The 13,815-nt window shown below is 44.9% G+C and overlaps 1 protein-coding gene across 1 annotated transcript; it reads right to left on the bottom strand.

Moving 5' to 3' along the window:
- Positions 1 to 225: 225 nt before the first annotated feature.
- On the bottom strand, positions 226 to 10,263 carry LOC111155290 (secreted frizzled related protein 4). Its single transcript, XM_022515430.1, has 6 exons — positions 9,741 to 10,263; positions 8,393 to 8,473; positions 8,229 to 8,294; positions 5,357 to 5,555; positions 2,832 to 2,895; positions 226 to 850 (listed from the first exon to the last, which is right to left on the bottom strand). Exons 1-6 carry the CDS (start codon positions 10,219 to 10,221, stop codon positions 665 to 667), a joined length of 1,077 nt encoding a protein of 358 aa, XP_022371138.1. The 5' UTR covers positions 10,222 to 10,263; the 3' UTR covers positions 226 to 664.
- Between the last annotated feature and the right edge of the window lie 3,552 nt (positions 10,264 to 13,815).

The raw sequence follows: 13,815 nt of genomic DNA, 5'->3' as shown, positions 1-13,815 counted from the left end.
GTTATCATTATTATTTTTTTAGTTTCCAAAGTTGGTGGCTAAAAATGAGCTAAAAGCATTCTTTGTAAAAAAAAAAATACAATTTTCCACATTCTGCTTTTCTAGATTGTTCAAAAATTCCCTTTCATCACAATGAAATGAAATTCTTCCTCAAACAGCAAACACATAAGGCTCTTTTGGACATTCATTCCTTCTGCTTTCCTCCTTAGAATCATTGTATTTCCAATCCCATCTTAAAATATCATGAACCTTCTAACAACACAAGTCAAAACGAAATAAAACATACTGTAAAAAAAAATGGGTATTTTGTTTGTGATATGGCATTTATTTTACAATGCACATATTAGGTCGAATGTAAGAACCAAAGCGTCTTTCCCCTACACAGAGCTCTCCCAGAGTAGGCACCGCGAAGGCCACTCTGCATGCTGCGAGAAGCTTTGTCCACCCGCGTTCAGCTTTCATATACCTTCCACACCAAAGGACATACCTACCACTACGGTTTCTGGTGGCTTGAAAAGAAAAATGGAAGCAGATCATTAAGAAAAATGCCGCAAGATGTGTCTATGGGGAGCGCTGCAGTTGTTAAGGCAAGGGGAGCAGGCCCTTCCCCAGGCTGGGCGGTGCCTGGCCTCATCCTGGGAGGCAGTTCCAGAAAGCAGAAGGCTCACACTCTTTTTGGGTTTGTTCTCTTTTGGGCACTCCTAGCTTTAATGGTCTTCTTGGGGGTGGCCGGTTTGGGAGCGGGCGGCTTTCCCTTTGGTTTTGGGGTGTTGCTACGACTGGTCCGCCCGGCTGTTCGCTTCTTGTCCTGAACAGTCCTGCGCTGTTCCTGCAGCCTCTCTTCCCACTGCTGGGAAACAATGTGCAAACGTGACCATCATGTACACCTCACCGCGTAATGCTGCTGAATGGATGTCAGAACTGATGCCACTGTTTTCCCTGTAATAGCTGCGTCATGACAACAGAGATCGAGATTGCCACCCCGCCTTGCTGAGCACTTAGCATACACCAGAGGATCTGAAAAGCACTCAGGATGGGATAAAGTCCTGATACCCATTCATTTTACGGAAACTCCCAACAGCCCTGCTAGGTGGACACCATGGTCATGACCAGGAAACAGGCGCGCAGAGCTCCTTTGCAGCCGCCACACAGCTGACAAATGCCAGAGCTGGGATTCAAATTCACCAGTCTGACCCCAGGGCCCAAGTCCCCAGGCCATGCTACTTTTGTCCCATCGCCCTGCAACGTGACATTCCTGTCCAGCAAGGCCTTCTAAAGAGGCTGGGACATGGCTGAGAGCAGAAGTCTATCCAGCCCCACCAGGAAGGCCAGGGGGTCTCCTAGTGCATTTATGGGTGGGCTCACCTAATTCTCCTCCACCCAAAGGAAGACAGAAGCCCATCCCACCTCTAGTCATCCACTCAAGCGTTAGCCACCCAGACCCGATGAGAGATGAGACTTTCTGGAGAGTTGTTTCCTTGACAGAAAAGGACTTTCTGCTTTTAATATAAAGAAATACTATTCATTTAAACAGCAGCATGGAAGAAAACCTGAAAAAGTGAGTCCACTTGAATAGACAATGCCTTTTATTATAACCTAATGCCCCTGATTTGTTAGAGTATATTTCATTCAGCAAAGAGTTTGAGCAAGACCACAGGCTGGGTATCATCTGAGGCACTAGAAATGCAGGGAAAGGAAAGACACGGTCCCCACCCTCCCAGGGCACAATTCTAGTCTGTTCTGGAATAATCAGCTCATCACATCTGCTGTTATGCGGTGCTTCAAATTCTCATGGAAGCATATTAGAATATTTGCTGCAAAAGTGAACGGCCCAAAGAGCTAGGATTCCTGAAAGTTTGCTTTCCTCTCCGGTCCTTATGGTGGAAGTGCTTTCTACACTGATGCTTCTACTCTACTGTAGTCTTGGAAACTGGATCATGCTAGAATTTTCTGTCAAGGCTAAGTGCCCTTCTGAGCAGCTCCTGAGTTTTTCACTCAGATGTGACTGTCATGTTATTCCGAAATGCACGGAGTGGGAGAGGCTGTGTTCAAACTACCTTCTCCATAAGCCGGTATTAATGTAGCCTTTTCACTTGCAAACTGAGAGGCCACAGGCCATTCTAACACCTTTTGCGAACCTGAAAACACAAATTCTCCTAGATATATCTAAACGTATTTTCAGGAGAGGGGATGCTTTAACCATTTCCAACCAATGACCTGATTTCTTTAGTTCTGGTGTGATCTCATACCTCTGGGCAAAAAAATTATTTTAACCCCTTTAATTGAATTACCAATATTTCAATTAATTAATTAATATGTTACCACTAAAATCATGGATTTGGCTACAAAATGATTACAATTTGTAGATAATTGATTTTGACAAACATCATTATAAATATCTTAAATACAGGGAAAGATTATGCTTTGTACAGAGATAGCATGAATTTTAGAATTGCGTATTCACACCCTTATGTGTCTATGTCTGTTTTAAGCCCTCTGGATGCTAATTCTGGTCAAGTACCTGACTGATTTTGCTAATAGTTAAATGAAATACCATAAAGAAAATTTTTTAAAAACCACCTAATTGAATCTGGAAATAACCAGTCGATCACTACTGAATGCAACCAAATCCCCTTTGAGGCTGAAGAGAGGTTTATGCTACAACTTCTAAGTCAGAATAACTGTGCTCTTTACTTATTCAAAAGATAAATAGCACTGCTATTGCAGGCTCCCCTGAGTCTGGAGATGGAAGAATGTGAAGAATCCCCCAGCTTAGATAATTTCTTCACATGCCCTTAACCCCATTCTGCAGTGTTGCCAATTATACTTACTATGGATCTTTTACTGAGTTGATCTCTCCATTTTTCAACTAAACAGTTTTCGAGAAGCATCATCCTGAGAAAAAGAAATTGATCTTGAGCAATTCTGATTATGAAAGGAAAAAGTTGAAAAATACAAAAAACCTTAAAAAAACAAAATTCTTTATAACCCTTAACTCTACAATCCACATAACCACCATTCATATTTTACTAGCATTTCCTTTTATTCTTCCTTGTACCTATACATATATTTGAATCACACTGTATATTTAGATCAGACTGTACATTTTTACCATTCTATTTACACATTTTCTCACATAATTAGAATAATTTAAAAATACAGCTTTAATAACCATAAAATATTTCAACAATGATATGCATAACACACTGGGCCTGTCTCTGCTATTGAACCTCCATTTGCTTAGCTACTATTGCCAGCATTGTGTTGAATGTCCTTATGTATATATGTGTATATGTGTGTGTGTGCGCGCGTGTGTGTGTGCACTGACTTATTATTGCCTTAGGCCAGATTTCTGAAAGTAGAATTATTGGGTCAAAGACTGTCTTTTTCCAAAGCTTTCCATGCACAGCGCCAAACTGTTTTCAGAACGGTTGAACTTTCATTCCAATTATTTTTTAATTTGGATTGCAGAATTAAAGAGGTAAATGTATTTACAAATTATATTTCTTCTGGAACTTGTCTGTATAGATTTATGTACACATTATTTATATATTGTAGTCTTAATGTATTAAATATGAACTCTTTATAGAGGAAGGTTACTATTCCTTTGTCATAATTATTGCTAGTATTTTTCTTAATATTTATTGTCCTTTTTGGGTGATTTGTATGTCCATGATATTATGTCATCAAAAGTATGTATTGACATTTTTCCCTTGTAATTTCTTCTAATTAATTTCATGTTTGCAAAGTACTTTGTCATTCAGATTTTGCATATCTATTCACCTAATTTTATCCTCTATAGTTACATTTTAAAAATATCTCTTTAATCCATTTGAAATTTATTTTATAGTACAGCTTAAAGTGAAAATAGGTACTAGTTTTCCAAATAAAAATACTTGCAACATTTACTAAATAATATATTCATGTCCAATTGATTTGCCTTATCTCCTTCATAAGTTATTTCGTGCATTAGAATCTGTTTCAAGTCTGCTTCCTCTGTGTTATTTACCTACATGTGTACTCCTGCCCCACATGGCTTTAGCAAGTGTAGCTTTGTACCAGTTTTCTGTTTCTCCTAAGGCAGGTCTCCTTTCAAAAGGTATTTTCAATCATTTCCTTTACATGCCCTTGCCCGTTTTGTTCTTCCAAATGATCATCAGCATTATTTGTGAAGACATAACTCCCAGTCATTCAAAAGTGTTTTTACTGGTATTTTCATCAGAATTACATTAAGTCTACAAGCAAATAGAAAGGATGACAGGAAAGCGGTTATTTAATTCATTTATAATCCATTCATCTGTCCTAATAGGATTTAATGATGAGCGGTCCAGAATGTTCCCAGAACGGCATCTCATCCTGCAGCAGATACAAACACCTGGTTAAGAGATGAGCCCAGAAACATTCAGTCAACCCTCATTCACTCAGCTTCTTTAGAGAGACAAGCTATCGAGCCAAGAACAGCTTTAAAGCCAAGAACACAAGGTGGCACAGGCGGTGTGAGGAGGGTACCCAAGTACTGATAAGGTACAGATTGAGGAAGTAGTCAAGTGAGGTCCGTTTCAAAAGGGGTCTTGGAGAGATAGTCCATAGCTGTATCCAGAGGAAACCGATGAGCATTAATGACAGGGAATCAAAGGGAAGACAGGTTCTATAAAAAAGGAGTCACTTTGTTGGAGATATAGCCTGCAGCAGGTTATGGGGTCCTTCCTGGAACCTGGTCTGCAGAGTTCGAATTTTCCATTACAAGAAATGTACCAATATATAAAAAGACGTGAAGGAAAGAGAGGTAGGGAGGCACACTTCCAGCTAGAGATAAGTGTATATGTGTGTGTGAGTTTGACTGTGTATGTGGGTGTGTGTGTAATGGTTTATCAAACAAATATTGTACATTTATATTGCATATAAGGAAAATGTGGACCTGTTATCTCAAATGGCCAATGTTACTAGATCTGTAAGTTATTAAAGAGCTTTTAAGAAATATTCATGATTTGCCACTCTTAAGATTGATTCAAGGTTTGAGAAGAACTGTTTTAACTCATAGAAATTTTTCTGCTAAATTTTTGAAGTTGCTTAATGAATTCCAAAATTGATTTTTAAGGATTCCATTCAAATACTCCTATTTCGATTTTTCCTTCATGCCATGAGGAAGTCAATGATATTTAGGATATGCGATATGGCAACAGTGGCATCTATTAAAATGATTTATTTATTTATTTATTTGGTTGTCTTTTTAAAAAGAACTACGGGTGCCCCCCTGCCCCCTCTTTTTTTTTTTTTTTTAAATAAACCATCGCTGCTAAACGAGATTCACGTTTCTAGAAGTAGTGTGCAGTTTCTTCTGCCCCTTCGTGCCTACCTGGAGCGCCACTCGTAACACATGATGAGAACGTCTTGGTGGGGCAGGATGTGAGGACACTGGCAGGAAGAATTTGTGATGAGCGGGACCTGCATTCGTGGGATGGGGGACGAGGACTTGAAGATCTCTTTCACGTCCACCACGGTGGTCACTTCGTTACAGCCACTCCTCTGCACAGCTTTTATCTTGGCGTGAATGACTGCAATTTAAGAAAAGTGATAGAAGCGTTTGATGGCGCCTTTGGAGACAAAGAAGGATGGTGTCTTTGCGCCAACTCCTGAGCCTCTCTTAAAGAATCCCTCCTGTAATTATGGTCATGTCCAAGCTGCCCAGACGCAGGCAAGGAGCCCACACAATCACACTGTCTGCATTGTCTTTCAAGTCCCAGATCCCGCGGCAGGATGCAAGAGCGCAGGGACCAGCGGGCTCCGTCTGGGCTTTGCCTCCAGCGGGGTGACTGCTCAGATCAGGCTGTACCTAGGACGTGAATAGAGATTCTCATGCATTGTTCCAGGCTTAAAATCTTACAGTTAGTCTCGTTTGTTTGTATGTTTGTTTGCTCAAGTCATATCTGGAAATTCATGTCAGGAATGTGAATAAAAATCTCACAGGAATGAATATTTGTTGATCCTCTGCCTTGTGAGGATCTAAAGTGAAGATCATGTGTGTGAGAGTTCAGAAGCCGCTTTTTCAAAGACGGATTATGAGAGAGAGAGAGAGAGAGAGAGAGAGCATGAAGGGGCAGCAACAGAGAGAGAGAGGAGAGAGAATCTCAGGCAGACTCCCCACTGAGCCCAAGATCATGAGATCATGACCGAGCAGAAATCAAGAGTCGGACGCTCAACGGACTGAGCCATCCAGGCGCCCCTCAGAAGCCACTTGAAAGTTTGTCTGGTACAACCATCAGTCTGATGCTTGAACTTCCTCTCTTCCAAAGGAAGTTATTAAAGTCATAACATTTCTGAACTGGAAGGAGTCTCTGAAGATCACCGCTCTCTATCCTTTAATTGTGCTGATTGTCAAAGCCAGGTCTGTGGTGAGCGGAAGTCTAACTCTTATTACAGATGGCTGTTAACATCACTGTCCCTGATCAAACTTTAAATTCTGGCTCTTTTGGTTCCTTGCTATTACTGCCTTCCACGGAATTGTAATCAGCCTAGCATGGATCTGTCTTGGATTCCGTCCTAGAAAGCTGGTTTATGAAGGAGCCAAAGGACTTAAATAGAAAATGGTTTCATCATCAAAGTAGTTCAGGGAGAACAGCAAGACAGTGAAACTCGGGTTAGTAAGGAGGGCTTGTTCGTGTCAGATGAGGGACAAAGTAGATTAGATTAAGACAAAACCTACAAAGAACAGTTTTAAACAACAATAATGAAAGCTAGTGGAAAAGATCATTGCTTTTTTGTTTGTTTGTTTGTTCAGTTGAGTTACCCACATTGGCTGCGTATAATCTCAAATCTTACAATTCAAATAAGAGTTATTTTTTTCAGACTTTTATATGGCCATGCTCTTCCTATTTACACATATAATATATCGCATAAAGTTCGCGACTTAAAATTTCAGTCTGAATTACAGAAAACAAAGTTAACAAATAAAATGACCCTTTTGCCAAAACAGTTCCTGTTATTTCAGCAGAAGTAATTTAAGAGATGCAAAGGAACATAAAGGAGTCCAAACAGATATTTTAAAAGAACCTATTTGCGGGGAGACTGGTTGGCTCAGTTGTTAAGCATCTGCCTTCGGCTCAGGTCATGATCCCAGGATCCTGGGATCGAGTCCTGCATCGGGCTCCCTGCTCCATGGAAGACCTGTTTCTCCCTCTCCCACTCCCCTGCTTGTGTTCTCTCTCTCTCTGTCAAATAAATAAGTAAATAAGATCTTTTTAAAAAGGAACCTATTTTTAATTAAATTTACTTTTAAATGATAATAGAATTAAATTTACTTAAAAAATTAAAAATAGCCTGATTCATCGAACAACGTGCTGACTGTTCTTTCCAGTAAGAGGACTATTTTTTAACTTCTTAATTTTATTTTATTTTCTTCAGTGTTCCAAGATTCCCTGTTTATGCACCACACCCAGTGCTCCATGCAATACGTGCCCTCCTTAATACCCACCACCAGGGTCAACCATCCCCCCACCCCCTCCCTTCCAAAATCCTCAGTTTGTTTCTCAGAGTCAATAGTCTCTCATCCTTCATCTCCCCTTCCAACTTCCCCCAATCACCTTTCCTTTCCTTCTCCTAATGTCCTCCATGTTATTTCTATGCTTCACAAGTAAGTGAAACCGTATGATAATTGACTTTCTCTGCTTGATTTATTTCACTCAGCATAATCTCCTCCAGTCCCGTCCATGTTGATGCAAAAGTTGGGTATTCATCCTTTCTGATGGCTGCATAATATTTCATTGTATATACAGACCACATGAGAAGAGGACATTTAAACTATGTCATTACTTGTACATATTTCCTCGCAATGCCTTTAAGATGTTAAATACTTACAGGTGTTTATAAGTAAAAAGAAACATAGGTGGGTCTTAGTTCCTGGGCCCTTGGGCCTCAGATAATGCAACCCATGGATCACGCACCCATCCTTCAGGAAACCTCAGGAAGAGAACAGGTCAGGTGGGCTGGCCTGGCTGATTGGCCCATCTCCCCAAGACAAGTAGGAACTTGATGGCAAATTTGCACTCTGACCCACATCACTGTTCCCCCTGAGTAAGCTACTTTGGTTTTTCTTAATTTACCCAGAAGAGCAAGGCACTTGACAGTTGTCTTTGTGCCATGGAGAACCCATGGAACCACTTGGTCATCATCTTTGTGGCTGGCTTGTAACGTGCCAAGTCCCCAAGCGAACGGCTGCGTCAGTGACTTACCGTAGCTGTAGTTTTTGCTCAGATATGTCGCCAGAGTGGGCTTCACCTTCTTGCACTTGCACCGGTCTGAAGGAGATGAAAGAGAGACAAGAAGTTGGAAAAAGTGTCCCAAAAACCACTCTGGAGAGGAGACAAAGAGGGAACCTCAAGGAGAAAGAACTCACCAGGGCTTAGGCGTTTACAGTCCACGTCCAGAGGCCTTTCCTGAACCATCATGTCTGGCGTGATGTCTATCCACTTAACATCTGAAACACACACAGAGCCGCAAGGGTGTGGTCAGTGACTTAGCCTGTTCACCCAGCTGGAATAAAGAACCATCTGGAAGACACACACTAGCATAGCATCACAAAAGAATAATATTACATTGTAAAAGTGGCATGTGATTTTCAGCTCTCTCTTTCATACAGACATTCCTGGGCTTAGGAAAGAAGACTTTTGAGTTAGATTTTTTGCCCATCGAGCAAACTGATGTGAATGTGCGTCCATTTGACTTGGCTGATACACACAGCTAACTTCCCTTCCAAATGCATTTTAAAATGTTGGTTTTTCCGAGTTGACAGTTGACCCTAATCAAAATATCCAGAATATTTCCAAATCACCACCTCTCCTTTTGCAGTGCAGAAACAGTCCACAGCTAAATAACCCCCCCCAAAGCATAACCTTCTATAATTTACATAATGTAAGCAATAATTTTTTTTTCCCTGAAGCTTTGAATTAGAGAGGAGTTTGGATTTTCTCTTCACTTTACTTCTCCTTCATGTGTTGGGCAATACTCTGAGCTAGAACCTCAGAAACTACACTAAGGCAACACCATAATATCTTTAAATGTGCAGGAACCTCTGTCAGGGATAAAGGCATGGAAAATATTCTTAGATTTCATTTCAAGAAATGGATTTAAGCTTGCTCCTTCATCCTAGAAAAGCAGCAAAATGACAAAATAAAAAAAAGGGGGGGGGAAGCAAAAGTTGATATCCCGTTAACTAAGAGGTCACAGACATTGACCATGAAACAGACATCACAATTTTTCAGAACGACTAAATTTACAAAGGGTACTCCTGGTGGGGAGTGATGACCGGTACTGTTTTTTTCCTTAAGAGTTTTCAAGAGCTAACGCTAACTGGAGAATTTCCGTGGGACCATTTGCAGGATTCAAGGATACACACCAAGTGCTTAACTCCGGCCCAGACCCATCCTATGCCCCACCTATACGCGTGTTTGCTGCCTCTGTTCTCTCACTGTCAATGACAATGCCCTCTATGGTTCTCTCTACAAACACCTCCCCCCCCCCCACACAGTCTATGGACGTGGTGTTCTTCAGTTCCCGAAATTCCCCTAGGGAAACCAGACTTTACCCCAAAGTCAGGTCACCAGCCCTTCCCACCTCCTCCAACCCTCGGAAGCGGGACGGGGGACTGACTGACTGCCCACCCACTGGCATCGGGAGAACCGGGCGCCCGGTTCTCAGGCAGCAAGAATGCCCCTTGCCCCCTCGGTCCTTCCTTTCGGCCTCACCCTCGGGGAGGTCGGTGACGATGGCTTCCGGTGAGATGCACACGCCGCGATCGTAGACGGGCAGCTCGTCGCAGGCCAGGCTCTCGGGCCAGCTGTGGTTGTACATCTTCATGAGGGGCTCGCAGTCGTCGCGCGCGCGCTGGCACACCGACTTGCACGGCTTGATGGGGTCGTGCAGGAACTCCAGCGTGCAGATGGGCGCGTACATGGCGCAGAGGAAGAAGCGCAGCACCGAGCTGCAGTTCACGTCCACCAGCTCCTCGTACTGCTCGATGGCCAGGATGGCATTCTCCTGCGTGCTGTGGTGCAGGTGGTTGGGCATCCGCGTGATGTTCCAGGGCATGTGCCGGCACATGGGGATGCGCACCGCCTCGCAGGGCGCGCCGCGCACGCAGAGCGCCAGGCGCAGCCCCAGGCACAGCGCCGCCAGGACGGAGAGCAGCATGGCACTGCCCCGGCGCGCCGCCGCCCCGACAGGCATAAGGGGCCCCTGGCTTGCTAACCCCCTAGTCTGTCGCCCTCCCTTCCCCGGGGAGGAAGTCCTTCGGGGGCACGGGAGAGGCTCTACGCCCTCGCTGCCGTCGGTAGCGGTGCGGGGCCGCGGGGGCCGGCGGGGGATATCCGGCGTCCGGCGCACCGAGCTCGAGCAGCGCCAGCCCTCAGCCTGCGGGGCGCGGACCCGCCCGGGCAGCTCCAGTCCCGGACCCGGCAGCTCCGAGCGCAGCCGGCCTCGGCCATTGCGGGACCCTATTTATCCCGACACTTCCCCTGACGTGGGCCGGGAACGCTCCCTTGGCAGCTGCGGGCGCGGCGCGGGCTCCCCCTCGGCCGCCCCACCCCCAGCCCTCTCTTTGCCGGAGCGGTGACATCATCTCCTCCGGGCCGCAGCCGCGGGCTGGAATCCTGCATTTCCCCAAAGTCCCTCCTTTTTAGTCTGGCCAGTCCTTTTTCTTCGCACCAAGAGATAGTCTCTGGCAGTCGTTTTGGACACCGGATCCAGGAGCGTGCAGGAGAGGATTTCAGGAGAGAGGAAGACATTATCTGGGTAAAAGCTGAACTTTGCGCCCTCTCTGCCACATAGGTTCCCCAAGTAGAGAGTTGGAGGGAAACGGGAACTTGGACGGCCCTTTAATTCTGAACATGCTTTCTGTCTCCAGTAGGGGGCACGAGAAGCGCGGAGCGGCGAGACTACTGTGAGGCGCTGGACCGACACGTTACATAAACACATCCTCCTCCGCTCCCCACACCAGTTGCACAGAGTTGGGTTTTGTTATTGTTGTGACTAGAAGACATGAGTTTGGGCTCAGGCTTTTCCAGAATGGCATTTGGTCTGTACCTGCTCCAGGAACAGAACTGTCTGAAGATGCAATAATAGCATCTTCTAGTTGAGGAATGTTTTCCATCCGCCAACATTCCTCTTCCTTTTTCTCACTCCCTATTCCTCTCCCCAGCGTGAGTGCAACCCAGGAGAAAACACAGAGCGCCGGACTGCACAATCTGAAAGACTTTTTCCCTTTTCATGCCAAGTGATTTCCAACCCAGCAGCCTAGAATTTGATTTTTTTTTTTTAAGATTTTATTTGTCAGAGAAAGAGAGTGCAAGTGAACACAAGCAGGGGGAGCAGCAGGCAGTGGGAGAAGCAGGCTTCCTGCTGAGCAGGGAGCCCAATGTGGGACTGGATCCCAGGACCCTGGGATCATGACCTGAGCTGAAGGCAGATGCTTAACAGAATGAGCCACTCAGGTGTCCCTAGAATCTTAATTTTTGATGTGCTTGAAACATCTGGTGTGCATCTGGTGTGCTTGAATGTTAATCTTTAAAAACATAGTTCAGGGGCGCCTGGGTGGCTCAGTGGGTTAAAGCCTCTACCTTTGGCTTAGGTCATGATCTCAGGGTCCTGGGATCAAGTCCCCCATCGAGCCCCCCATCGAGCCCCCCATCGGGCTTTCTGCTCAGCAGGGAGCCTGCTTCCCCCTCCCCCGCCCCCCGCCCCCCGCCCTGCGCCCTGCCCCTGCCCGCCTCTCTGCTACTTGTGATCTCTGTCAAGGAAATAAAGAAACTCTTAAAAAAAAAAAAATAAAAACATAGTTTAGGGGCTCCTGGGTGGTTGAGTCAGTTAAGTGGCTGCCTTCGGCTCAGGTCATGCTCTGGGGTTCCTGGGTTGGAGCCCTGCATCAGGGTCCTTGTTCAGCCGCGAGTCTCCTTTTCCCTTGCTGCTCCCCCTGCTTATGCTCTCTCTCTTTCAAATAAATAAATAAAATCTTTTAAAAATTTATTTGAAAGAGAGATCACAAGCAGATAGAGAGGCAGGCAGAGAGAGAGAGAGAGAGGGAGAAGCAGGCTCCCTGCGAGCAGAGAGCCCAATACAGGGCTCGGTCGGAGGACCCTGAGATCATGACGTGAGCCAAAGGCAGAAGCCCAACCCACTGAGCCACCCAAAAGCCCCTAAATAAAATCTTTTAAAAAACCATAAAAACATATTTCAATTAGAAATCTGAACATATGGCAGATAGATTTTTTCATTTTTGTTTTGTTTTTTGCTTTTTGTTTTTATTATTATTATTTTTTACCTCCAAAGCTTAAACTTACAAGGTTAGTTTAGTTTTGACTCTGACCAGAACTAAGAATTAAAATAGCCCAAGGAACAAAAAATATAGCTGGCATTTTATTGAGGATTTACAATGGGCTGGCATGGTGCTAAGTTCTTTAAATGCACCATCTTATTTTTTTTTTTTTTTTTAGGAAATGTGAATTAAACATGGTAAGTTAAGAGGACAAATGACACAAATAAATTTCAGGATTTATCCAAGGAGTCGGGTTCTATTTAGGGGACTCCCAGAGCAGCCAAACACAGCCATGCCAACGCAGAGAGATATTTCCAGTTTCAGACAGGTCTCGAGCTCCCAGGATGCCAAACCAGGCCAATGAAATATCATGCAAAGGGGATAACCCAGATGACATCTTCAGCCATTTCCAGCAGTCAAACCCAATGAGTCTAAACCCCCTGGCTGAGTGAAAAATATTTGCAGCTCCAATTCCTACAGGGGAAGAAAATACAGTTTTGAGAAACAGCGGAACCCCGGCTCCTTTTCTCTGTGAGTTGTTTGAAGAGGCAAACTTGGAGAGGGCTGTCCCTGGTGCATCTGTCCCAGCAAGTACCAAGTCACAACGCTGTGGGCATTGCCCTGATGTTCCCCAGGGCATGTCCTTTAAGAAGGGTGAGGAGAATGTAAGAGGCTCTCTGTGAAGCTCTTTGGCCCCCTCCGAGAGGGCCCCTGGGAGCCAGTCTTTAGTGGTTCTACTTGGGATGCGGCAGCAGTGAAGGAATCATCAGCAGGTTCTATAAACTGGCCTCTGTCTTCAGGCCCTGCCTTAGCACTCAATCTGTTACCCTGTACTTGACATTGATTTGCCCTGCCAGGTTTCTCAACCTCCGAGCTCCCGGCCCTGGGGCTAGATAATTCTTTATTGGCTCCTGTGCATTATGGGAAGTTTAGTAGCATCTCTGACCTCCTCCTATTAGATGCCGGTGGTGGCTTAATTCCCACCCATTATGACAATCAAAAATGTCTCCAGATATTGCCAAGGGTCTCCCCTGCTGTTCTCCCCTATGGCTTCAGTTACCACCTAGATGCCGATGGCTTCCCAAACCAGCCCTCTAGCCCTGCTGCTTTCTGGAAGTGCTTATCCAACTCTCCCTGGGGTGTTTCCATCTGTGTATCCCACAGGCATCTCCGAGTCAACCAGTCCTAAACTGAGTTGTCTTCTTTCCTCATTCAGGACTGAGCTCCCGCTGGCCCAAACCCAAAAGCTCTTCCTCCATCGGTACAGTCCCCATCTCTGCTCCACCCTCTCCTGCTGCCACCGTCTCAGTGCAGATGTCACTGTCCCTCATCTGGATAATAACAGCATCTCCCTCCTCCTTCTCCCTGTCCATTCTCCACACTCACACCTGACAGATCATCGTAAGGCTTACGCCTGATGGTGCCCCTCCCTGGCTTTCAAGGCCCTGAGTCATCTGGCTCCAGATGACTCTCCTTAAAAGTGCTACACCCACTTTCCCTTGTCCCCATGT

The sequence above is a fragment of the Enhydra lutris genome, unplaced genomic scaffold, assembly GCF_002288905.1.
Source record: "Enhydra lutris kenyoni isolate GAN:26980312 unplaced genomic scaffold, ASM228890v2 scaffoldscaffold40, whole genome shotgun sequence".
In the NCBI taxonomy this organism is placed as follows: domain Eukaryota; kingdom Metazoa; phylum Chordata; class Mammalia; order Carnivora; family Mustelidae; genus Enhydra; species Enhydra lutris.
The sequence above is the reverse complement of the archived record's forward strand: the minus strand, read 5'-3'. Positions and strand labels throughout refer to the sequence as shown.